The 24,785-nt window shown below is 47.4% G+C and overlaps 3 protein-coding genes across 3 annotated transcripts; 1 reads left to right on the top strand and 2 right to left on the bottom strand.

The window, feature by feature from the left end:
* Positions 1–664: 664 nt before the first annotated feature.
* On the top strand, positions 665–3,688 carry LOC109734223 (WPP domain-interacting protein 2). Its single transcript, XM_020293437.4, has 3 exons — positions 665–896; positions 1,809–2,102; positions 2,855–3,688. The coding sequence occupies exons 2-3, from the start codon at positions 1,841–1,843 to the stop codon at positions 3,487–3,489; spliced, it is 897 nt and encodes a 298-aa protein (XP_020149026.1). The 5' UTR covers positions 665–896; positions 1,809–1,840; the 3' UTR covers positions 3,490–3,688.
* A 9,540-nt stretch (positions 3,689–13,228) lies between these two features.
* On the bottom strand, positions 13,229–14,989 carry LOC109734213 (uncharacterized). The gene has a single exon (XM_020293422.2). It carries the CDS (start codon positions 14,987–14,989, stop codon positions 13,538–13,540), a length of 1,452 nt encoding a protein of 483 aa, XP_020149011.1. The 3' UTR covers positions 13,229–13,537.
* Positions 14,990–22,265: 7,276 nt separating this feature from the next.
* On the bottom strand, positions 22,266–23,210 carry LOC141041087 (uncharacterized). The gene has a single exon (XM_073507199.1). The coding sequence runs from the start codon at positions 23,208–23,210 to the stop codon at positions 22,266–22,268; it is 945 nt and encodes a 314-aa protein (XP_073363300.1).
* Positions 23,211–24,785: the final 1,575 nt, after the last annotated feature.

The raw sequence follows: 24,785 nt of genomic DNA, 5'->3' as shown, positions 1-24,785 counted from the left end.
TTTTGAAATATATTCAGGTGGACAATCTTTCCATGGTGACTGTTTAAAAGAGAAACAAGTTGCATATACATAGGAAACATTATTATGCATGGAGAGAATTTTTTGGTGGCCATTAGAACATGCCAAAATCACAAATTAAATAGGATTGTGCTCACTTTTGAAATAAAAGATTGATGGCCTCTTTGATACAAAGGATTTATAAAAGAATTTTTGAAGGATTGAATCCTAAGGATTTTTTTTCTACGTGCATTGTTTGATTCGCAGGAATGCAATCCGTAAACAAAAAATCCTTAGGATTCATTTGTTCTAGATTTCACAGAAATATTTTCATCCACTCCAACCTCATGTGAAAATTCCTCTGTTTTCCTGTCCTCAATCAAACTTTCATGCACATGGCATCCTTTTCATGCATTTTTTTTTCTATTTCTGCCTTTCACAAATACTACTCCCTCCGTTCCTAAATATTTGTCTTTCTAGAAGTTTCAAATGGTGACTACATACGGAACAAAATGAGTGAATCTACACTTAAAATATGTCTATATATATCCGTATGTGGTGACCATTTGAAATCTCTAGAAAGACAAATATTTATAAACGGAGGGAGTATGAATCAGAGAGGGCCTGGGATCGGACGGTCGGCGCTCCCTTGACGCCGCCTGCGTCTTCCCAGAGAAAAGGAAAGATAACTTCCCGGACAAACATCCCTTCTCCTTTCTTCGTTTCGTGCTTTCCTCTCCTTCTTCCTAGCGCGCGCAGACTTGTCCGCCACTTCACGGAAATTCCCCAAGAATACCTCTACATATATATACGCCGCCCGCCTCCATTCCGGTGTTCCTAGTTTCCACTCATCCGACGCTGCACCCGAATCCCCGCCCCACGAAGCTTCGTCGCGCAAGGTACGTAATTTTCCCTCCCGCTTCCTCCAATTCGGTGCGATTTTCCATGGAAACTTCGCCTGGTGCGCACCAAGAATTCGCATTCTTGGCGCTGATGGCAGCTTCTGTGGTAGTTTCTGGGATTTGCCGCCTCGCTTGCGGATTCCTCGGGGTGCGAAATAGTCTTGCTGCCACCAGGCGTATAAATTGGGGTGTTTGTTAGGAGAATCATAGCCAAACCCTAGAAATCTAGCTGCCTGCCGCCGAATTGAGCTTCTTCTTCTTTCGCGTAGGATTGACCGGTTGAGGTTTAGGATTCTGGTATTAGGATGGATGAATTGGATTTTACAACTAGGGGCAGGGATTTTGGCCAGCAGCCTGCAAGGTTGCTTCTAGATTCCTCTCTCATTGGGATTAGAGGGGGGAATTTAACCGAATTGCAGTGCACACAGGGTAAAATTGCTTCTAGCTTGAATCGTGCTGCTTGGGAGCAGAATCCAAGTGGATTTCTTCCGAAGTCGCCTTTCGACCACTATGCTGTTGCGCGTAAGTTAGCTCTGCCATGCTTACCATCACAAGGAAAGTATCTTGTCCACACATCACCAAGGAAAGCATGTCGACCGAGGAGGTGGAGAAGAGTGGGGAGGGAATTAAGAGTCAATCCATTAGATCTGGATGTCAATTTCTTGGTGCTAGCCACTGGCTACTCATTAGGGATAGTATCAAAGAATTTAGACCAAAGGACATTAAGTCCCAGCTTTATTGCAAGCAAATGCTTAGTGGGGTCAATGATAGATGGACATCGGAATGGGAAAAGGATTAGGGTGAAGGATTTTGGTTTGGGTGGAGTAGGTTGCAAGACACGTCGATGGGCTATTAGGACCAGGGGAGAGGCTTCCTTCGGTGAATCTTACCTGATGGCATCTGATGCAGGTGATGCTTTTAGCAACAACAGGCATCAAACAATGTCGCTGAGTTATGATGGGTCTCAAAGTGAGGATCGGCAAAGTGAGGAGGTTCAGTCAGCATACAAAAAGTTCAGTGCAGGGGATGAGGATGTGATAAGGGGTTTTGTAAATTTGGATGAAACTGAAGAGCAAAATGAAGAAAATGAGTGGAGTTGGGTGCCCCAAGAGGAGGATCCTCTTGCTGAATCAGCTTCTTCGCTTGAGAAAGCACAAGAAGTTCTTGAAAAATTCTTCAAGAAAAATGAAGATCTTGAAACTGGTATGTTCTTTTCTTTGTTATGTTATGCACTTTCTTATTCATGTTACTGTGTAGTACTAGTAATCAATAGGCACCTTTTCCCCACTGTGCTTGTGAACCATCGACAGACTATGATAGCTTGTTTGGTTTACTATACTTTGGTAAGTGCTTGCAACCTTTAATTGCTTTTGGAACTTAACCTATGCTGAGCGGTATCAATAGCCCCTTACAACCTGATGCTGCTATGTTTCAGATTTCGTAAGAAATCTGTTGATCTTTACTGGGCAATTGACTGCTAATTTAAGGGCGATAGGTAGTTTATCCAGGTTTATGTGGTAATAGTTAGTTACAGCTCCAGTCCTTGCAATACATTTATGTCTTATTGAGTGCTGTTAATAAATAAATACACTGTTAAACAGTTATGTCATGGTATTTTTATTTTTAACGTCATGCCGTGAAGATTTCCGACCGTGCTAAGAATCCTTGCACAGTATTGAAAGGTTTTTGTCATAACATAATTTTGTAAACGAGCTCTTCACAGCATAACTAGGTTTATGTGTTATGTGGATAGCAATGCATGCACTTCCGGAAGTGTTTTTCTTTTTTTTGGCTACTTCATGTTATAAGGAATCATTTAACTCCCATCACCCTTGGTTATAACTGTGTTATTCCTATGTATACTGGTTAGGTTTTCATCCCTCTGGCCTCTATTGTGTACGATTCTGTTGAATTACCTGTAATAAGTGGTTTGTTCTACCTGTGTTCTTTTTCAGAGATGCTGAAATTGTCAGAACTTGGCAAGGAGTTTGTGGCTGAGGATTCACATGATGGCAACATAGGTTTGCCTTATATAGGGGCTGATGTACTGGGGATGAATCAAAAGATGGAATGTCTTGAACTGAAACTGAAAGAAGCGTCAGATACTATCACAGAGAAGGATTCAAGATTATCCGAGCTCCAGTCACTTATCAACAGTGCACATACACCAACGCTGCAGACGGAGCCCGTCAACGTTGATGAGTTGGAGACCGAGCTTGAGAGCCACCTTCAGGACAAAATCGAAGCCGAGATTCAGTGTCTGGTCATGGTGAAAGCAAGGCAAAACTGGCAAGCCCGGGCCGAGGACCAGATTGCCTTGGAGGAGCACAAGCTCTCCGCCGGGGAAGACACAAGGATGTTGCTCAAGCTACAAGACACGGAGAAGAAGATCGTGATGCTGAAGGAGCAGGTGGACAGACTAGAGGCCCACGAGAAGGAGCTGTCGGTGACGACGGAGGTCCTGAGGATGCAAAGCAAGACCTTCAAAATCGGCCTCTTCGGTCTCCTCCAGCTGATCATGCTGTGCCTTTCCCTCAAGATGTTCTTCGCCCAGGACTCTGCCCGCTTCGGCGATCTCGTGCCGACATGATGGCTAACTAGTTAGCGCTTGTTTTAGTCTGTATGTATGTAAATTCGGTCGATTGATTTGCCTCGTGTTAGGTCTGACCTCGGCACGGTGAAGCTGCTGCCACGCTGTGAAAGTGTAACCCGTGTGAAACTACGCGTGTCCTGCTGTAAATTATGTGTGTGCATAAATATATATGGTATATCTAGGTTTGCCTGACTAAGCTCATTGGCTGCTTGCATCTACTGGGTGGTGTCACCGGCAGTTCCGTTCGACAATTACTTTCATTCTGCTCTCCTGAAAAGATGGAAGGGCGCTGTTTTGACTGCACGTTCCTGATGTGTAAGTGTAACGTCTGAAGAACTACAGCGTGCTCTGTAAAATATCCGCTGTTTGCATCTACGGCAGTTTCTTTCGGAGCCCTTCGCTGAAGAAAAGCTCCCTCCTCCAGGTCTCCATTTCTTCAGTAGCAGGGCCGGGAAGGCCCTGGTTTGACTGCACTTTGAGTGAGTCTTCAATGTAGTCATTACGGAGTACAGTAGTAATTAGTTTCTAAACTTTGCTCCGGGCGGTCAGAGCTGAACTCTGGATCTCTGGTCTTCTCCCGTAACGGCGATTCCTAAGACTACCCACAGTGGGAGTAACATAGATAGTAACATCATGCATATCTAGATGAAATTGATGACGTGGTAGTAATAAATGAAGAAAGAGAGGCATGTGATAATATAGCTAGTTACTACTAGTATGAGTAGCATCACACATATCAAGGCAAGATGAGTCTATAGCCTAATAAATGAAGTGTTGCATGTTACCATACATATGTTACTTTCCACTATAGAGATAGTAACATGGGCATGTATGAGCATGTTACTACTCTATGTTATTATCCATTGTGACTAGTCTAAGCGAAACCCGGAGGAAATACAGGCAGCTCTGTGCTCTGACCCGGCGTTTCCTGTTCCCATCCTTTCTCGCTGCTTCGTTCAAGGACCAAGACAAAGAAAGAAATTATGAGTGATTAAGCACTACTACGCCAGTAGTAGCATGTTCCTAGCTGCTCACTGAAGGAGTACCAAATAAGCTAAGCGCTCATTTATGGCGTCGTAACCACGGCGGTTTCGTTTGGTTGGTTTGGGCTCTCTCTGCTTCACCTTCTGCATTTGGCCTTTTCACTTGAGGAAATCATTACTCATGGATGAAAATACCCCTTTCGAATATAAATTCTTTTATGCGGGAAGTAATTTGTATAATACTCAAACTATTAGTCTTTGGAATGTCATTTATAAAATAGTCGCAAAGTGTTTCGTTAACAGACTAAGGCACCACTGCTTTTCAAATATTTCCAAGAGGGCGTATCGAAGAAAGCCTCACTTGAGCAAGAGGTTCGAGAAAAACGGGAAGAAAGGGAAAAATATTAACATTCACAATATCAAGTCAAGGCCATTAAATGCATCATGGAATAAACTTTTATGTTGTATATCTTTAGTATTGTAGATGTTGATATTTTTTACTTCAAATCTGGTCAAACTTTACAACGTTTGACTTAAGACAAATCTTATGTGCGGAGTAAAAAGAAACGGAGGAAGTACTTTAATTGCCCAATATTTTCTCTTCCTAAAGAATTGATATTTTATTTTATTTTATTACATACAACGCAGAATATGCACACAATAAATATACTTCTGATTTGTTCTAGACTCTTCTATACTAATATTCTCCCAAGTTTCGACCAGGTAAACAATGTCCAACCAAAACTGCATCCAAAAATTGCGTTACCTCCTGCATGCAGATAACCCCACCTCTTTACCCCTCATCCATGGCTCCCAATAAATATTGTGGACAACTTTCAAGATGTTGAGATTTCAAAATTTTGAGAAAATTTCAATTTTTATGAAAATTCAAACTTTAAAAACTGTAAACTTCTAAGAATTTCTACATTTGAAACTTCCAAATGTTTAGAACTTTTGGAGTATTTCAAACTTTTAGAAATTATGAAGGTTTGGAATATTGAAATTTCAAGCTTCCAAAAATTTAAATTAAAAGGTACGAGTGATATAGACACTGGAGGTGGGTCTCGCTGGTTTGTCACCGTCTACATGGTGGCAAACAAAGTGTTGGAGAGATGAAAGAAGTGTTGTGTGCGCGGGAGATAAGGCATGTGAGATGAGAAGTCAAATTGGTAGATTTGGTGCGCATGTGAAGGAGGCGCGAGAGTGGTGACCGTACCTGCCAATTAGCAAATCCGCCAAATGAATCTTTATAAAGATAAGTTGAAATGTTATTCGCAAATGAAAATGTTCTCTAGCTCAAACTATTTACTCGATTCACAATTGATTTTTAACAAGTGTATGTTTCAGTAAACATTTTTCGAACTCTTTTGTTACCAAGCGGTAATGCACTAGTTACGATTCTATTTTACAACAAGACACCATGAAAGCCGATGAGTCATTATAGTACACCACTGCCATGTTCACGACTATTAGTAGACAATCTCATCACTACGTTGTCATAGTTGCGGTAAGTAAGCATAATAAGTAGTTACCGTTCTACTTTTGCAAAAATTGTGACGCAATTCGATAAGTAAATCACTAACATGAGTGTATTTTTTATCAGACAACATGACAAGTACATCACTAACTACTACAACCATGGATTTTGTGCACTCTTTGTCAGAAGAGTTAAGAGTGTCAACTAGAAGGAGGGGTGAATATGCGACTACCGTTTTACCGAAAATTGTTTGTTTAGTGAAATTGCATAAATTAAGGAGTTCACTAGAATGCTAGTCTAGTTGAACAACCCTAAATGGTGTGAGAATTCTAGCAATTCTAATAGCACACCAGGTAAAGCTAGGGTTGCCATTGTAGAAGGAAAACTAATATAACCAACCAAGAGCGCATAGAGACATGATATAGACACGAAATTCAAATCCTTGGTGGAAGAGGGAGGGAAGGTTCTACGTATCCATTGGAGAGGCATGGAGACCAAGTCCCATCACCACGAAGGCCTACACTTCTTCTTGAACTTCAGCAAAATGTTTGAGCTCATCCAATAAGAAGGTGATCTTGAGGAGCTCTACAACCTTCACAAACATCTAGGGAAAAATCCACAAGATTGGATGTTCCCCAGCGACTAAGACATCTAGGAGTCCCCACAACTTCATTAGTAATAAGCCCGGTGAAGAACTGTAACGCCCGGATAATTAAGCTACAGTAATTCTCTGCTAATGATGCCACATCATCACTGTTACTGTTGTTAAACTCGCGTTGGTTCGAATCCGGTCCGAATTCAAATTTAAATTAAAATAAAAAAATTAAAGTTTTCATAATGTCGGAACTAAAATGTACAGACTGTGGCAAATAATTCATAAGTATTACTGGTGAAGGAACAAAGTTTTTATAAAATAGTTAAGTGCTAAAAATTAATTAAAACAGTTGCTTTAATAATTAATTAAATGCCTTTCATAATTTATAAAGTGTTAAACTATTTTAAATGTGGGTGAAACTTTTTGTGGCATAGGGTTAAACTATAACACTAATTTAGGTGTTGGTCTCATAGTTTTATTAGACTAAATTTTTGAGAGAATTAAGTAAAGTAATTAAACAGAAAAGTTAAACGAAAAATAAAAGCAAAACAATAGAAATAAAACAAAGCCTCCCCTCCCTTGGGCCATCAGGCCCACCTACCTAGCAGGCCGGCCCACTTCCCCCGCTACCCCTCCCTCCCTGTTCACGGGGGGATTGTGGGCATGCCCGATGCCCGCCACGGCACCGATCGACGCCGTGGCGGCCATCCGCCGGCGAGCCCCCGCCTACAAATAAGGCCGGTGCCCCTCCCCGGCGCGAACCCTAGCTACTCCTCCCTCTCTCCTTGGATCCGCCCCCTCGGCCCCGTTCGCCGTCGTCGCCTTTGGCGCCCGAGGGCACCCATCGCTGTCGTCCTCACTGTCGCCATCGCCGTCGTCGCTCTCCACAACCGGCCACACCGAGCCTCCCTCGAGCACGCTTTGCACAACTATGGGCTCCCGGTGAGCCGCGCGGCCCCTCCTCCGTTTCCCCTCTCTCCCTGTTACTCGATCTAGTCGCCACAGACTCGCCTTGCTCGTCCCACCGCGCCTCGCCCTGGCCTCACCCCGCTCCCCGCTGCACTGGCTGGTGACCACGGGAGCGCCCTGGCCGCGCCTAGACTTCCTCCACCGCGCAGCCCCGCACAGCCGCAGCCTCCCGCTCCACCGACCACCCGCTGCCGCGCCCGCCGCCCTCTTCTCCCTCACGCCCGCAGCCCCTCCCCAGCTCCCCCCGTTGTGGCCGGAGCTAAGCTCACCGCGCCCCTGCCGTGCTGCCGCCATGCTCGACGCGCCTTGGTCGCGCCTCTGCGTAAGCCCGCGCACGTCGTACCCCACCGGCCGCTCGCGTCGCCTTCCCCCGTCCACGCCCGTGCCTGCTGGCTGTGCCCCTCCGCCGGCGCCGTCCGCGCTCGCCCGCCTCTTCCTCTGCAGCCCCACACGCCTGCCCTCGCCTCCTGCCGCTGGCTGCCGCACCGCGCGCCACTGCTGCCGCCGTGGTCGGCGCCCACCGGTGCCGTCGTGCCCTTCTGGCGGGCTCCCGTCGCCCAGGCGGGTTTGCCCGCACCCACGCACCCGGCCTCGCCCCCTGCCCGTCCGGCGCCCGCGCCGGCTCGCTGCCGGCCCCGCCCGCCGCTCGGTCACCTCGCCGTCGCCGCTCACAGCCCGGCCGACCTCGCCGTGGCCGCGACCCCTCCGGCCGTTGCCGTGGCCAACGCCCCTGGTGGCCTTGGTCGCGGGCGCCTGCCGTTGACCCGCCCCGATGGCCTAATGCCACTTCGAGCGGGCCCCTGTTGCCCTGGCCTCTAATATATATATATATATATAATATGTTAAAATAATAATAATAAGTAAATAAATAATTAGTTAATTAATCAATTAATTGACTTAATTAAATTGGTTTAGTTAAACTAACTAATTAGCTAGCTTAATTAATCTCTAGTTAGTTAAATGAGTAGATGACAGGGGGCCCCACCCCCTGTTGACCAGTCAAACATTGACTGGTCAACTGGGACCCCTGGCCCACCTGTCAGCCTCTAGTACGCTTTTGTGTACGCAGAGCTGGATACCCGTAGCAATTTGTTATTTAATTTCGAATTAATAGTAATTTCAGAATATTGTTTAAACTTTGAAAAATCATAGAAAAAAACCGTAACTCAGATGAAAATGTTTTCTACATGAAAGTTGCTGAGAACGACGAGACGAATCCGAATACGCGGTCCGTTCATCCGCCACACGTCCCTAGCATAGCAAACATGCAACCTTTCCCCTCCGATTCATTTGTGCGAAAATGCCTAACTCCGGGAAAACATTCCCGGACGTTTTCCCCCTTCGCCGGTATCGTGTAACACTGCGTTAGAACACCCGTAGCACCGTATACCGCCATGTCATGCTTAATATTGCATCTGTGTGCTTTGTATTTACTATTTCTTCCCCCTCTTTTCTCCGGTAGACTCCGAGACCGCTGCTGATGCCCCTGTGATCGTCTACGTTGACGACGACCCTTCTTCCCTTTCAGCTGAGCTTCCAGGCAAGCCCCCCTTTGATCATCCCGATATCGCCCATTCCATTCTCTCATGCTTGCATTAGATTTTGCTACTGTTATTGTTTGCTCCTATTCCGATGCATAGCCTGCTTTTGTAACCTGCTTATTGTTACCTACCTGCTTATCCTAAACTGCTTGGTATAGGTTGGTTAGTGATCCATCAGTGACCCCCCCACCTTGTCCTTGTTGCCCCTGCTTCATCATCGACGACTTGATCAACGTGATCGACAACCAGAGCCCGACACCTCACATCACATCACGCCCCTTTTTGTTGCTCGACTCTGCAGAGTTACCATCGAGTGCTAAGGGTGGAACCTCATACATCACTCCTGATGAGATCTCTATAGTGTAGCTATTTGGTCGTGGTCAATGAGGGTGATTTCCTCCTTCACCATTCCGATACGGCTCTGACGTGCAACACCTCAAGTGTGAACCTTGAGGGTGGTTCCTCTTATGTTCACCTTGATGATTACATCAAGTGGAATCCACGGGGGGGGGGGGGGGTGATTCCTCGGGTTTTCCCCTTGATGTTTGGACACACGGTTACCTTGACTTTACTTGAGACATTGGTGAAAGTCGGGCGGGCCCGGAGAGCACCCGTGCGATGTGACGGTGGCGGCTGGCTATTTAGCGGTATCACCCAGGAGGGTTGATAGCTCCGGACTTGTCCCGACAGCCGTCACTTCTTTTAATAATGCACTAACAGGTTTGGGTATTTGATCTGAATTGGCCTTTGGCCTTTACGCACTAACCACCACGCGAGAATAGTTATGGGCCTTGACGTCACAGTATCAGCCGAAGCTTTGTCTGACGTCCAGTTCAGCATTGCGGCACGGCTGGGCCGGCACCATCCTGTAGTGGTGGAGCCTGGACCCGCCCTGCGCGCAACGACCCGGAGTGCAACGGGCGATGGGCCCAGACCCCGGAGTGCTTAGGATGTAGACCGGCGGGGACCTATCTGCTGAGCCTAGGTAGGGCTACGACGTGTTGATCTTCCGAGGCTGGGCATTGACCCCAGAAAGGTGTGTCCGGCCAGAGTGATCGAGCGTGTTGGAAAACGTGGTGCACCCCTGCAGGGAAGATATATATTCGAATACCGTGTCCATGGTAATGGACGTTCGGACTTATATCCTGATCTTATACAACTAGAAATGGATACTTGATATGTGATGGATATGTGGCTCCGGGATTGCTTTCTCGCAGGGAGTCGAGGAAGGATCTCTGGGCTTTATTACTATAACATGCTTGTTAATATTAAAATGCTATTCTTTACTCTTCTACATGCTGCAAGATGCTTGGAGCTGCTTGAAGATGCTAGTCTTCGATAGGCTAGGCCTTCCCCTCTATTCTGGCATTCTGCAGTTCAGTCCACAGTACAACTCTTCCATTTGATACCAATGCATACTAGTTTAGATTTGATGCTTGTGAGTACTTTGGATGAGTACTCACGGTTGCTTTGCTCCCCTTTTCCCCCCTTCTTTCTTCTTTCTGGTTGTTGCAACCAGATGGTGGACCCTAGGAGTCAGATGCCACCCCCGCCGACTATGACTACTACCCCGAGGGTGGCTACTACTACGTGGAGCCCGCTGACGACTAGGAGTAGTTAGGAGGTCCCAGGCAGGAGGCCTTGCCTCTTCGATCGTTGATGTTTGTGATAGCCTTCTTAAGGCAAAACTTGTTTAACTTATCTCTGTACTCAGATATTGTTGCTTCCGCTGACTCGCTTATGTATCGAGCTATGTATTCAAGCCCTCGAGGCCCCTGGCTTGTAATATGAAGCTTGTATGACTTTCATTTGTGTTTAGAGTTGTGTTGTGATATCTTCACGTGAGTCCCTGATCTTGATCGTACACGTTTGCGTGTATGATTAGTGTACGATTGAATCGGGGGCGTCACAAGAACTACAATGGGGATCAAAGTTTTGCCCGATCTGCGCAAATTTTTCTTCTCCTCACTTAGATGGGAGCTTGAGTCTTTGTGGAAGAATCTTCCTACCATTGGGGACATAAGGACATATACATATGTGTCTTCATGAAATCTAACCTTGGATGTCTCTATGCTATCTCAGAGCCTGAGTTCAAAGTTTCGAGGGTCTGGGAGTCCTAATCCCTCCATAAATTATGGGTTGTCCAACACCTAACCTAGGCAATTCAGAGGTCCAAGCCACTATAGAGTTCTGGAGCTCCAAGGATCTCTAGGCTAATTGCTAGGCTATCAAGTGTTAAATCTAGGTAGTTTCGAGCATAGCTCAAAGTCTCGAACCACTGTAGGTCTGGGGCATTGAGAAAACAAAAAAAACTTTCTTAGGAGGGATTTACGATAGATTTTCTTGAAGCACATTGAATGTATTTGTGAAGTGCTTTAAGCAATAATCCCCACTCCTTGACCAATACAGCGTCCCTGTGAGTAAACACTTACAAATTAGCAACTTAAATTTAAAATCACCATCTTATTCTACCCTTTTTGCTAAGGGGTTCTCTAACCACCTTCCTTTCCATTTCCCCGGGACTATCATTATTCATACAATTCATGCACAAAAAAGTCCCCCACTACTTGCCACTAACACAGACACCCACTTGGATAAAATATTCTCTTTAATTTTCATTTGACCTCCTCGGGCAAATGACATGCAAAGGTTCTTTTGTAAAATAGAAAATTGTTGACTGCTACCCCAAATTAAGACGTGAGTTCTTTATCTTCTATGTGACAGACAAGTACTTCTGTTTTGAAACACCTCATATTCTCCCATAAGACAAGGATAGTCATGGAAACCCTAGCTTTTTCTAGGTTCCGTTATATCTTATATGTACCATGCACACGACGATGAGTGATTTTTCTTCTTCTCGAAAATGGATACAAGCAGAAATTAATGATGTTTGCGCTTGTTCAAACCCGCACATGCTCACGTCGAAGGTAGGTTAATAACCATGCCAAGCCAATACCACACGTGGAGAAAACCGTTCTAATGAAACGACAATTGTATTAATTGAAGGTGGGTAACTGTGTGACGCTTCGGCTCCTATTTGCATGGAATGTACACCGGGGCATTGCGCGAACCACAAAGTTAAGCATGTTCTTCCTCCAAAGATGATTCAAGACTGCCAACCATCCAAGCGTAGAATTTGTGTTTAGGCGGAATCCAAACCTTCAAAGAGAAAATTCAACAATTTCTAAGAACGTTTTCTTTTAACATAATAAAGAGTATCTGCGTATAAGACCTCATATGAACCATCTCATGAATCTTTGACAGCACAAAATCCCCGCATATGCCCCCTAAAATAGGTTTGCTTTGTGGGCGGAAGCAACCTGCTAAGCCCCATCAGTCGTGATAGTGTAAAAAAAATGGTGCCTCGTATGAGGTGCTCAAGCGAGAAACCACTTATTTGCTGCCATAGCGGCACAAAAGCTATGTTTGGCATTTCAGTGGCTTTTTGAAAATGACTTTTTGTTTTTATTTAGGAATATAATTATTTTTTCTGCAAGGTTTTTTAAGAGTGAGTTTTTCTTTTTACTAGAATTAGATTGTATATATAGTTAAGCACAGTTCAGCATAGCAACTGCAAACTGAACCGAATTCTTGGATTTGCTGTAAGTGTTTGTCAAACCAACAAGCATACACGATTGGATATATGCGTACGTGCTACCTGCTCCTGCTGCATGTGAAGCTAGCTAACAACGTCTGCGCAGGGAAAAAGAAGTCAGGGCATTTTTTCATGGGATTGGATTTTCCACTCATGTTTCGAGCAGCAGGTGCTATATATGTAGCACTGCAACTAAGATTTCATGGGAGCTAAATAAGCTTGTACAGTGATATATAATTGTGTGGTACTTGGAACATGAGTGTAAGTAGTTTTGTACTGCTAATAAACTAATCGACCTAAAACTTGATTAGAAAATCATGTCGCGGCAATCATGTTTTTAGCTTAGTAGTGATAGGAAGTCAGCTTGATTACTCTAGTGAACCTGCATTAGCAAGAATAGAAAATGTATGAACAGTATAACAGCGCAGCTAACTAGGGGCAACAAAGAACTCTGACTGAAAGAACTACATTTAGATCTGACAATCATTTAACTACACACACCAACATTAAGGGGATGCATATCCAAAATTCTCAATTAAAAGTATAAAACGAAGCCGGACATTACAGTCTTGCTGCTTATAGCTTGTACATTGTTTAGAAGAATTTTACTTGCAGCTATATATCTATATCACCAGTCCAGATCGATCGAACTCCAGAGAGACCATGGATCGACTGGGAAAACCCAATTAAGTTCTACATTTCCAAGCAAGATGAATGGACTGACTAGCTAAACACTGACAAACCACACCAAAATTAAAATGACACTGACAGACACTGACACTCTGATACACCACTACCACATGCTCGCTGTAGTAGGCGTAGCTCGGACCCCAAAGCAGACAAATGTCCCATGGCTGGCTAGGGTTTTGCTAGCTCTACTCCCAATCACTCCCAAGGCATCATCTCGTTGAGATCAAAGTCCCGGGGAGCGCCATCTTGGGCCGCTGGCACTGCTGCCGGAGCAATGGCCAGCGCCACCGCGGCTGCTGCAGCTAGAGCAGGCGGAGCAGTGCCCGGCGGCGCGGCGGCAGCGGCCGCCTGCAGCCTGTCCTCGAGAAAGTGCTTCCGCATGTGGCCGCCGAGCGCCTGCCCGGTGGAGAAGATCTGACGGCACCGGACGCATGTGTGCGACACCGGCTTCGGCGGCCGGAGGCTGATCTGGAGATCCTCGCCGATGATCCCGCTGGCGCTGGCGCTGGCGTTGGCGCCCTCTTGGCGCTGGCGATGGGCCAAGATGTTTTGCACGGCCTGGGCCACGGCGAGCCCGTCCACCTGCTGCGCGGCGGCGCATCTGATGGCCCTGTTGTGGCTCGCCATGTGGCCGCCTAGGGCTTGGTGGGTGGGGAACGACTTGAAGCAGGACGGGCACCCGTACCTCCGATCCGACGCCGGCGACGGTATGCGCCTCACCGGCGGCCTGACGTCCTCGGGATCTGGCAGCGGCCGAGAGGAATCTGGACTCTGGCTAACTGGATCATGGAGCCGTCGCTTCTTTAGCTTCTTGACGCCGGGGGAGATGGACTTGTCCTCGTCGCGGACCACGACGGGCGCAGGATTGTTCACAGGCTCCGACGCTGCGATGAAGTTGGACGGCTCGACCCCGAGCGCCCGGGGCTGCAAGATGATGCCGAAGATGTGCTCCACCGGCGCACGCGTCTCAGCCTGCTGCACGTGCTGCAGCGCGTCGGCGCCGGCGGCCATGTCTGGTATCACAGGCTGCTCGGGCTCCGGCGCGACGGGGTCGGCGACATGATCAGCCGGTAGCTCGAGCTGATCGGCCCGTGGCATCTGCATCTCCTGCTCCGCAACGGCGGCGTTGCGGGCCTGCTGGGACAAGTGCAGGAGAGTGTTGGCAGCCTCCTCCTCGGCGGTGTAGGTGGACTCGAGCACGGACACGGGCTGCACGGTGACGGAGGTGGCTACGGTCGGAGTGCGGCCGCGCTTGGCCGTCAACGGCCACTTGGTCGGGAGGTCATCCTCCATCCACAGCACTTTCCTCGCCTTGGCGTCTCCGCGGGTCACAGAAGAGGCGGAGGCGACCGGCGTCGACGGGCGGATCGCCCCCTTGTTCCTCCTCCCCGGGTGGCACCTGAGGTGCCCGTACATGGCCTTGTCCGACAGGAAGGCCTTGCCGCACTCGGGGCAGATCAGGTCGCGCGCGCCGCCGCTTCCCCCGCTGTTCATCCCCACCACCGGGGAAGCGCCGCCACTGCTCTGGCCTTCCCGCTGCACCGCTGCGCTGGGGGAGAGCTTGGGTGTCGTCACGTCGTCGTCCTCCGTGGCCGTGGCCGTCGCCGCCGCCTCCGCCGCCTGGAAGTAGAAGGCCCGCAAGTCCATGAGGTAGTGCCGGTTGTGGTGTGGTGAGTGGGGGTGTGGGCTTCTCAGCTGGATGGGTACTGTATCCGTTTCTCTTCAAAGAGCCGGCCGGGCAAGCGAATTAATTAAAACCCAATATCCTCCTTTACGCCGCAGACAAGAAACGGACTCTCTGACTCCCGTCTCAGTACAATTCCTTCTCTTCTTCCACCTGGAAAAGCAGGATCGGAAAGTGGCCAATCAGATAAAGAATACCAAAAGTGAGTTTCCAAATATCTGGACATGCATGCACGGACCAAGAGAGAGCTCACATATAGCATGTCTAAATAAGGTAGATGCTCAATTTTTGTTGGACCAAAAAGCATAAAATCATGAGCTAGCTTTGGGTGTATATAACACAGCAAAATTGCAGCTGAGCAATGATATATAGATCTCCAGCTAGCTGATACTAGTGACACTCCACCTAGCTAGCTAGCCACTTCCAGTGAAGTAAACATGCAATGCAGTGTGACAGAAAAAGGAAAGTTCTATGCATGCACACCCAGGTGACAGGGGGTGATCTTCGTGCAGCTTTTCTCTGTCAAAAGCGTAACAGAAAACCCAGAGATAAGAACCACCACTCGTACTGGCTACTAGCAGCAGCTGGCAAGTAAATGTGGGCACTACATACTGCCTGCGGTAGCATCGGGAGAGGATTAATTAAAGTTAACGAAAAAAAAAGCTAACGATTTCTAATTAACGTGCATGTGCAGAGCTAATTAACCATGCAAATTAAGGGAATAAGTGGAATAATCCTACAATTAACCTGCTGATGGGAAACAGATTCCACTATATCGGAAGAAGATCGGCTACGCATTACACATGGACGATGATCGATGGATACAATGCAATGCAATTAGGAAGAAAATCAATAAATCGAGAAGGATTAGATCCAGGGCGCTTATTACAAAGGGATCCTGTGCATAAACCTGTGATTTACCAGCTCCAGATCTACCGCGCGCAAACAAAGAAACAAATCACGATTTGCAAAATAACTAGGCAAACACGTACATGCAGTAACCGAAATTTAGTCGGCATTGAAGCAGTGACACCACCAAGACAGCAGCAGCAGCAGCTCGGGGCCGGGTTTTAAAGAAGTAAACAATGGACATAAAGACCCACCCGAGAGAAGAGAAATAATAACAGAGAAAATAGAAGCAGCTGAAAAGATCCCGGCCGGCCGGCCGGGTCCAATCCCAGGTCAAGCTGAAACTGATCGAAGTTAGGAAAGACTGGGAAAAGAAAATCTCGCAGTGAGCCTAAAATAGAGCAGCAGAGAGACAATACGGAACGAACCTCGCCCAAATTGTCCCTACAAGATGAAAAGATCTAGCAAGTACTGGTAGTACCATGGGATTCTGCGGCCGGAAGCAGCTAGTACAGGAAGAAAGGGCAGCTCAAAAGAAGCAGATAACTTCCGCCGGAATCCAAACATGTCGCCAAGAAGGAACCGAATTGATCCTAAGAAAAGAGAACAGTAGTATGCGCATGCAGATTAATTGAATAGAAAAAAAAACGGCTGGTGTTCCCCCGGAAATTACCCACGCCTAGGAGCGACAGGAAGCTGAAGAGAGGCCGAATCCATGGCATGGCGTACGGGGATAATTAAGAAGACGCAAGAAACCAAATCCATCGCGTGCGTGCAAAACCTGGGCGAGAAGAGAAGGGGGCTGGATGGAGGAGAAGGTCGGGGTGCGGAAACTAATCTCACCTGACCTCAAGAACACCTGTGGAGCAGCAGCAGCAGCTAAAACCCTCGGCGTCTCTCGAGATGACGCGATGGGGGCGGGGGTTGGTAACCACCAGAATCGTCGATCCGCAGGAGAGAGAGACCACGAGGAGGGGGAGGAGAGGGGAGGCTGGTTTGGTAGCTCCCACCCCCACGCACGCACACCGCCTAACCTCAGTACTACTGGAGAGTATATCTGGGAGAGGGAGAGAGAAGAGGGGCACTAGTTATAGTAGGGAACGCTGATAAAGGGGGGGAGGTGAGGTGAGATACGGTGTAGCTAACCAGGCCGGGTGGGGGCCCGCCCCGGGGGGTTTGTGGGGATCGCGATTCGCGACGCGAGCTCCGAGATTGAAGGGTACGGACGTGGGGAGGGTGGCACGATGATTCTACTCCTACTGTACCCACAGGCCACAGGCCACAGGAGGATCAATCCATCGCTCGGTTGCTCTCGCTCGCGTGCTTCGCTTTGCTTGGCTGGCACTCCGCGCTCGTTAACTTAGCAGCAGCAGCACTAGTTCTTTTTTTCCCGTTTCTGTTACCGGCCGCGTATATCTTCTCTTTTGGCCACTTAACCCTCCTCGCGCAGTTGCTGATATCTGGGCTGGGAGGATTTGAACAGCTACCGCAGTAGTTTTTTCTCTTGTTGAGAATCAAACTACCGCAGTAGCTGGCGCAACACTTTCTGTTTCTTTTGCAAACGAGCTTGGCGAAGGGCAGGGCCGGTCCTGGGATTTCGGGGGCCCGGGGCGAAATTAGAACCAGGGGCCCCTTAATATAAACATTTAACCTCTCCTGCCACATTTACAGACCTCACTACAATTCTTTGTTGATATGTGGCTATCTAAAAGATCTACATGTTTTACATAATAAAGCAAAAAAAGTCACTTTGGAAGCATACCTCGGCCATCAGCAACACATCGGCTGCCTCCTTGTACATGTTCTTTGATAAGAACTTTGCTTTTTCGTGAAATATTAGAACCTTCTGATAAGCTTTAGAGATAAGTTGGATAATTAGGTAAATGTCATATGCTATATTAGAAAATCATTGAACAGAAAATTGATCAATATATTACTTGATATGTCACATGCAAATCCAAGAACATTTTATCTCTACTTTGATCCTGGAGACCTAAGATGAAATCTTCTACATGGAAGGAGCCATTTGAATGCCTTTCAGATTATGCTTTTGCATCATCCCCAAAATTGACCGTCTGAGTTAAACAGATGAGTTCATAAAAAACTTGATGCAACTTAGTGGTTAATCCTGCTTCAAAGACATCGTCCCATACTTCTAATTTGTAATCGAACAATCACAGCATGGCTCTTAATTTTTGGATACGAAGCAAATAATGCTCGTGGTGACTTCTTTTTTACGGTGGAAAAAAGGAAGGGCAGAAATCTAAAAAATCTGTACTACTCCACAGGATTGGATCAAAAAGTAGCAGAGAGATCCTCACCGGAGTGTGACAAGAAGCCTACTTGCGCGCCCTTCCTCCGTTGCTGCTGCTGTAGAGGCGGCGGCGGCGAAGGCGGCGGCGGCGATTGGGGAGGGTTTGGCGTGCGCGGTGGGCGTAGAAGACGGGGAAAACGCGACATGGGTGTTGAACGCTACTACATGGGGCCTTCCGTAGCGATCAACATGCCACCGGTGCGCTAGGTCATGCCTAGTATCTCCGTGTGGGAATTGTACGGGGCCTACGCTTGGAAACAGTACGTGGTGGGCTATCTACTTCGTGGCTGAGTTTCCGCGTTAGGCTTCCTCTGCATCCCTTGCCGTGGGCTATTTGCGTACCTGGAGGGGGGCCCTGGGATATTGGAGGCCTGGGGCGGTCGCCCCCCTGCCCCTCCCCAGGGCCGGCCCTGGCGCAGGGTTTGTTACGGTACAAAGTGCGCTCCCGTCAACAATAACAACAACAACAAAAAAATTGACGGAATGCGATCCCATCAAAAGAAAAAAAAAAGAGCTGAGGGAATGCGATCGGAAATATTTGCACCTTATTTTAGAGGGCATTGAAAACCTACCTTGTATATGCTCTCAGTGTGCATCTCATTAATTAACGCGTGGCACCGGGCAGTATATGCTCACTCCTCTACTTATTTAATCTGATTAGTAATTCAGTGAAAGCTTCCAAACATAGCCTTGCTTTTTGTAGCGGCGTATAATCTTGCCCCCAAAATAATTTATTTTGGATGGTTGTTGCGGCGTTCGATTTCACCGGTGTACCACGTCGTCGTCCGAATAGGGGGGGGGGGGGGGGAGGGGGGAGAGGAAATTTTAAGGCGTGAAAGTGGTGTACCCGCTGATAACATTTTTTTCTTCATTTACTTTGTGTGTGTCTGGCCAAGGGAGATGGATCAAGAGTGCATCCATGGACCCGCCCTACTTGAGGGATGAAGTAGAAGCGTTTCTAGCTAGAAGGTCAACTCAAGGTCAATGGGGGGGGGGGGGGGGGTTGAACGTGTAGACAGTTAGAAGGTTGTCGGAGTCCCCCTCCCTTCTCTAAAAAAGAAGGTTGCCGGGGCGACGACTAATCCGATGGTGGCAACCATCGTAGATGGAATATAAGGGCGGGACACAGATACAACATGGTATGAGAGGACATGATGTGGCTAGTCGAATATGATCAATGGTTGAACAACGCGATAGATTTTCTAAAATGGAGACCAGCATCTACGCTTTTTTGAAGGTAAATCATCATATCTTATGCATGAAGGGAAAAGTAATAAACTACAATGATACAATACACCTCAAGTGCCATAAAAGGTTACCATTATGTTAGCGCATCCATATTTGATAAAAACAAGTCATGCGCTACCATGTCAAAAAATGGCTACAACGAGTTTGTAGCGATATGAATACTAACCTACAAAAACTTGTAAACTATGACTTAACCATGGAGACCAGCAAAATATCACATACTCCCTCAAGTATGGGTGCGGGTAAGGTTGTGCCCAACCTAGACGAACAATGCTACGTTGATGCTTATTTCATAGAAATGTTTGATTAAGCACTAAGGCCTAAGATGTGCTTATTAGTAATTACAAAGATGAGTTGCATTGGAATAGATGAAGGTTGCAACTTTGCATAAATGCTTGATGATGATGATCTATACTTCGATACCCTATCTCTTTACACACTCATATATGTATCTTGAATTTCACGTGCCCTCGTGAGTTATCTGTCTAACCCCTTTAGAGCATCTCTAGCAGAACCCGTATAAGTGGTCAAACCTGCAAAATAACAGTTTTTTGCAGTTCCAGTCGAAAAAACGAGCCCGAACAGACCCCTTAAAATCGTCCGACCCTTAAAAAATTTAAGGGGCCCTATAAACGCGAGCCTGAAACCCTCATATCTACAGTTTGGAGGGCAACTTTACCAGGGCCCTGCATACCGGTCAACGTTGGCGGTTGAGGAATCTCTGCTCCCGCCAACGCCATGAAGCTCGCCCGGCCGCCGCGCCCTTCTGCCGCCCGGCCGCCGCACCCGTCCGCAGCGCCCGGCCGCCCGTCCGCCCGCCGCGCTCGCCCGCCCGCGTGGATGCGAGCAAGCTAGCTAACGGCCGCGCTAGCTAGCTATGAATTGATGCGAGCAAGCAAGCTAGCTAGCTACGGCCACGCTAGCTAGCTAGCTTGCTGAGTCCGGCCGTGCGCGCCCGGCCGCTGCCGCGCCACCCCGGCCTCCGCCCGCGTGTCATGGCCGTCCCGCGTCTCTCTCGTCCGTTCGTCCACCGGCCTCCGCTCTGGCCATGTCTTCCTCGTCCGCACGTCGGTCGCCGGTTGATTTCAAATTGGCGTGAGAAGAGGAAGAGAAAGAGGTATATTCAGAGAATATTCTTTTTTACGGGTTGATTATACGGGGTCTGAGTCTGACCTCGCCCCGCCGGCCTGCATATGCACTTTGCCGTGAACTGCAAAACACTTATGCGGGTTGGGATTTTACGGGGTCTGCTAGAGATGCTCTTAGTTTGGTCATGTACGTCCTTTCTAGAGTAAGATGATGTTGTGTTATTACTAATTACAAAGATGAGTTGCATTGAAATAGATGAAGAATGCACCTTTGCATAGATGCTTGATGATGTATCTATAGTTCAACACCCTACTCTCTAAACATTCCTATAGGTATCTTGAATTTCACATGCCCATGTGAGTTATCTGTCTAACTCCTTTAGTTTGGTCATGTACGTCCCTTCTAGAGTAAGATGATGCTCTTAAAGTTACTTGGCTAGCTGGTATGCTGGTATATTTTTTGAAAAGAGCGAGCAAATTTGTTGTGGTGCAAAATGTCATCGAGTTTAGTAAAATATATTTCCATATAAAATAAAGTAGGAAAAGACTTGTGAAAGAGAAGATGGATTTACGTTCTTCTCTTTTCAAATGCATACAAAGTTTACCACACACATTTTTATCTTGCTTTAGATATGTCATTACAGGTGAGTAGGTCAGTGACCAAAGTGGTAACTCCTCAAATGTTCTACACATTGAAATGCATTCACATACAACATGAGTAATTTTGCTTGTGAAACGGCATATCTTCTGTCAATTTATTAGTTGTGGACAATTGATGGGACAGTTGCTTTTGATAGTGATCCGACAATGTCATTGTCAGGACACAGGTGAGGCAGAGGTAAATTAACGCACAACTAGACCATATCTCGTGGCCTACCAAGAAAATTAATAAAACCTTACCATGTATAGTTTTGTACTTCTTTGGATATGTCATTACACGTGACAACTAAGAGGCCAGTAAGCAATGTAGTCAACTTTATAATAACTCGTCGGATTTTCTACATTCAAATGCATCCACATGCAAGGTGTGGCATTGCTTGTGAAGCTGCATATCTTGGCCGCTAAATTATTAGTTGTGAACAGTTACCGGGGTATCTAATTTCGGCAATGACATTTCGAAGACTAATCTGCCCACAACTAGAGTCATATGACTTGGCGTACTGAGCTAATAAAAATCTTATCACACATGATGTTATCCTGCTTTTGATGTGTCATTACACATGATAACCAGCTGGTTTGTAAGAAATGTATTCACTAATGACCCCTGAGACGTTCTACACATTGAAATGCATTCACATGCAAAAAAACCTAGTATCATTGGAGAAGCACCAAATCTTGAATGTTGGGCTGTCAGTTGTGAGCAATTGTTGGGACGACTCGTGTCAACAATGACATTCCAACAATGTCATCGTCGAACAAAGCGGGGCAGTCAAATTAAAGCACAATTGCAGTCATGTGATGTGGCGAACCAAGACAAAAATCTTTTCACACATGGTCTTATCTTTCTTTAGGTATGTAATTACAAGTGACAGTTAGTAGGTTAGTAAGCAATGTAGTCATTTTTTGGTGAATACGCATTGTTGCGTATCATTTCATTGATGGGGGGGGGGGGGGGGGGGGTAGTACAGGGTGAAACTCTAGGGATCGTGCGCCGAAGGCGACCCGGAGAGTGCAACATGAGCAGAGGGGAGGGTGCTCAGCCTCGCTACAATAGATCTTAGGTTACAGGAATGATGGATGCTAACTTAGTTGCTCCAGCACGTGCCCACAGGCGGGCCTCGTCTTTGATTGTGCGAGCAAGATCATCATTTGAGGGCGGGCATTATCGAAGACAACGGTGTTTCGGTGCTTCCAAATGGACCAGGCAGTGAGCGCGACGAGCGCGATGATGTGAATCAGGCTGATGGGACGGTAATCCGTGATCGCGGCAGCGTCAGGTTTCTTGGGTAGCAGGACGAGGAGGGCCTCGTTGAGCTTGTGAAATCCGCGCCCGTTCATGGCGTAGAGTTTGTCGAAGGCCTCACAGATGTCCGCCTTGATGATTGGCCAGCACGCCCGGAGGAATTCGGAGGTGAATCCGTCGGGGCCGGGTGCTTTGCCCGTTGGCATCTTCTTGATCGCGTCCCAGATCTCCTCCTCAGAGAAAGGGGCGTCTAGCTCGAGGAGGTCGAAGCTTCTATGGTTGATCGCGTCCAGACGGAGGGAGTGGGCCCGGGTATTCACGGTGCCAAGGATGGAGGAGAAGTGTTCGTAGGCCACCCGCGACAGGGATGCCGCATCCGTGATCGTCTCATCGTGCACGCGCAGGCTGAGGATACGCTTCTTCTGGCTCCGGTGCGCTGCGTGGATCTTGTAGTAGGCGGCATTCGTGTCTCCCTCCTTGAGCCAACGGAGCCGGACGCGCTCGCGCACGAGGCATCGTTCGAGGGAAGCTAGACCGAGATAGGTGCGTTTAAGTTCACGCCGGAGCCAGGTCTCGATGGGTGAAAGAGCACGGTGGTCTTGCGCGACGTCAAGCCGATAAATGAGCTCGCGTGCCGTGGTTAACTGGGAGGTGATGTGCCCGACGGAGCGGGAGCCCCAGCTCTGGAGGCAACGGGCGGTGGCCTTCAGCCGCGCGAAAAGCCGCCGGAAGGGGTCGGCGTCGGCTGGGACAGAGTGCCAAGCCACCTCCACAGTAGGCATGAACCCCTCGAGCTTGACCCAGTCATCTTTACTAATAACTCCTCAAACTTGTATGTGTGAAATGCGTCCACCTGCAAATTGAGTAGCATTCCTAATGAAGTTGCATATCTTGACTCCCAAATAATGGTTAGGTGGTTTTCAGAGTGTCAACTCATGAGGGATCAAAGATACTCTATTTTTTTAGCTCAGCCAGAGGCTAAATGCTCAATTATTCCCCGAGATACTGAAAAGTAAATGACATAAGGGATTTATACAGGTTCAGGACGTATTGTGGCATAATACCCTACTTCCTAATTTTGGTTGGTTGATGTGACTAATATGGTGGGGTTTGCATATCCTCAGGAGAGCTTTGGGTATGCCCGGGATAGCTTTGGTGGTGGTCGGGTTCTAAGGAATAGTGCAAACTACTCGCTCGAGCACCTTTTTTTATCTCCTATCCATGATCCTTGCTATTTCTCTAAGTGTGTCCTCTGCCTTGGCCATGTTGGGGGCACCACAACGGTTGCTTACACTTGTGTGAATACAATGAATAGGTGGGTTGTAACCCACGTGACACCTTTGACTTTATAAGCTTTGGACCTTCGAATGATCCTATGAGCCTTAGTTTGGTCCTTGGGCAGCTCTTTGCGTAGTAGGTATGCGAGGAGGGGTTCGGTCCATGGCGCAATAACTGCCATTATCTGATGAGCCGAGGATGTTTCCTCGACAGCCGAGCCCCCAATTATCCCCTTGTCTTATTCAACGGCTAAGGAAGTGGCCTTTTCAGAGTCTTTTGATCCGGATACCGTATCATCATCCTGCCAGACCACAGATGGCTTGAAGAGTCATTCTAGGAAAGTATTTTCTGGGACTGGGTCGCATTTAGCGCCCATTCTGGCAAGAATATCTACAACTTGATTGCTATCTCTTGGGATATGTGGAATTCTAAACCCTCGAATTTGGCCGATATTGTTAAGACGGTGTTTCGGTATGCTGTCATCTTTTTGTCGTTGGCGTCGAATTCGCCGTTAACTTGAGAGATGGCGAGGCTAGAATCTCCCTAGACCTCAAGATGCCGGACTCCCATTGAGACTGCTATCCGAAGTCCATGTAACAGAGCCTCATATTCGGTTGCGTTGTTGGAATCGATGTACATAATTTGCAGTACATACCATATATTGTCACCTGTTGGCGACGCGAGGAACACTCCAGCCCCTAATCCCGCGAGCATTTTGGAGCCGTCAAAGTACTTCGTCCAATGTGAGTATGTATTATTCTCTCTAGGGAGCTCGGCCTCCATCCACCCTGCCATGAAATCTGATAACACCTGAGATTTAATAGCTCGTCTTGGTCGTATATGATTTTGAAAGGGAGGAGTTCGATGGTCCACTTGGTGATTTGCCCCATGGTATCCCCATTGTTGATTATATGCTGGACGTGGCTTAGCTCTCGAAGGGCTCTTTTCCTTTGGTTTCTTGACGTGTAAGTTTCGTAGATCATCAGGATCTCCTCCTCATCCGAAGATGCTGCTGGATGATTGTGTGCGCCCATGTTTCCGAGGAGTGCTTCACCTCCCTTGGCCACTTGTTTGATCAC

Source organism: Aegilops tauschii, chromosome 2 (genome assembly GCF_002575655.3).
Source record: "Aegilops tauschii subsp. strangulata cultivar AL8/78 chromosome 2, Aet v6.0, whole genome shotgun sequence".
In the NCBI taxonomy this organism is placed as follows: Eukaryota; Viridiplantae; Streptophyta; class Magnoliopsida; order Poales; family Poaceae; genus Aegilops; species Aegilops tauschii.
This window is presented reverse-complemented; position numbering and strand designations above follow the sequence as displayed.

Excerpts from the sequence above, each read along its gene's own strand:
- LOC109734223 (XM_020293437.4), top strand. The coding sequence starts at position 1,841 with ATGTCGCTGAGTTATGATGGGTCTCAAAGTGAGGATCGGCAAAGTGAG. Across the intron at positions 2,103-2,854 it reads AAATGAAGATCTTGAAACTG|AGATGCTGAAATTGTCAGAA; the intron begins GTATGTTCTTTT and ends GTTCTTTTTCAG.
- LOC141041087 (XM_073507199.1), bottom strand. The coding sequence starts at position 23,210 with ATGCCTACTGTGGAGGTGGCTTGGCACTCTGTCCCAGCCGACGCCGAC.
- LOC109734213 (XM_020293422.2), bottom strand. The coding sequence starts at position 14,989 with ATGGACTTGCGGGCCTTCTACTTCCAGGCGGCGGAGGCGGCGGCGACG.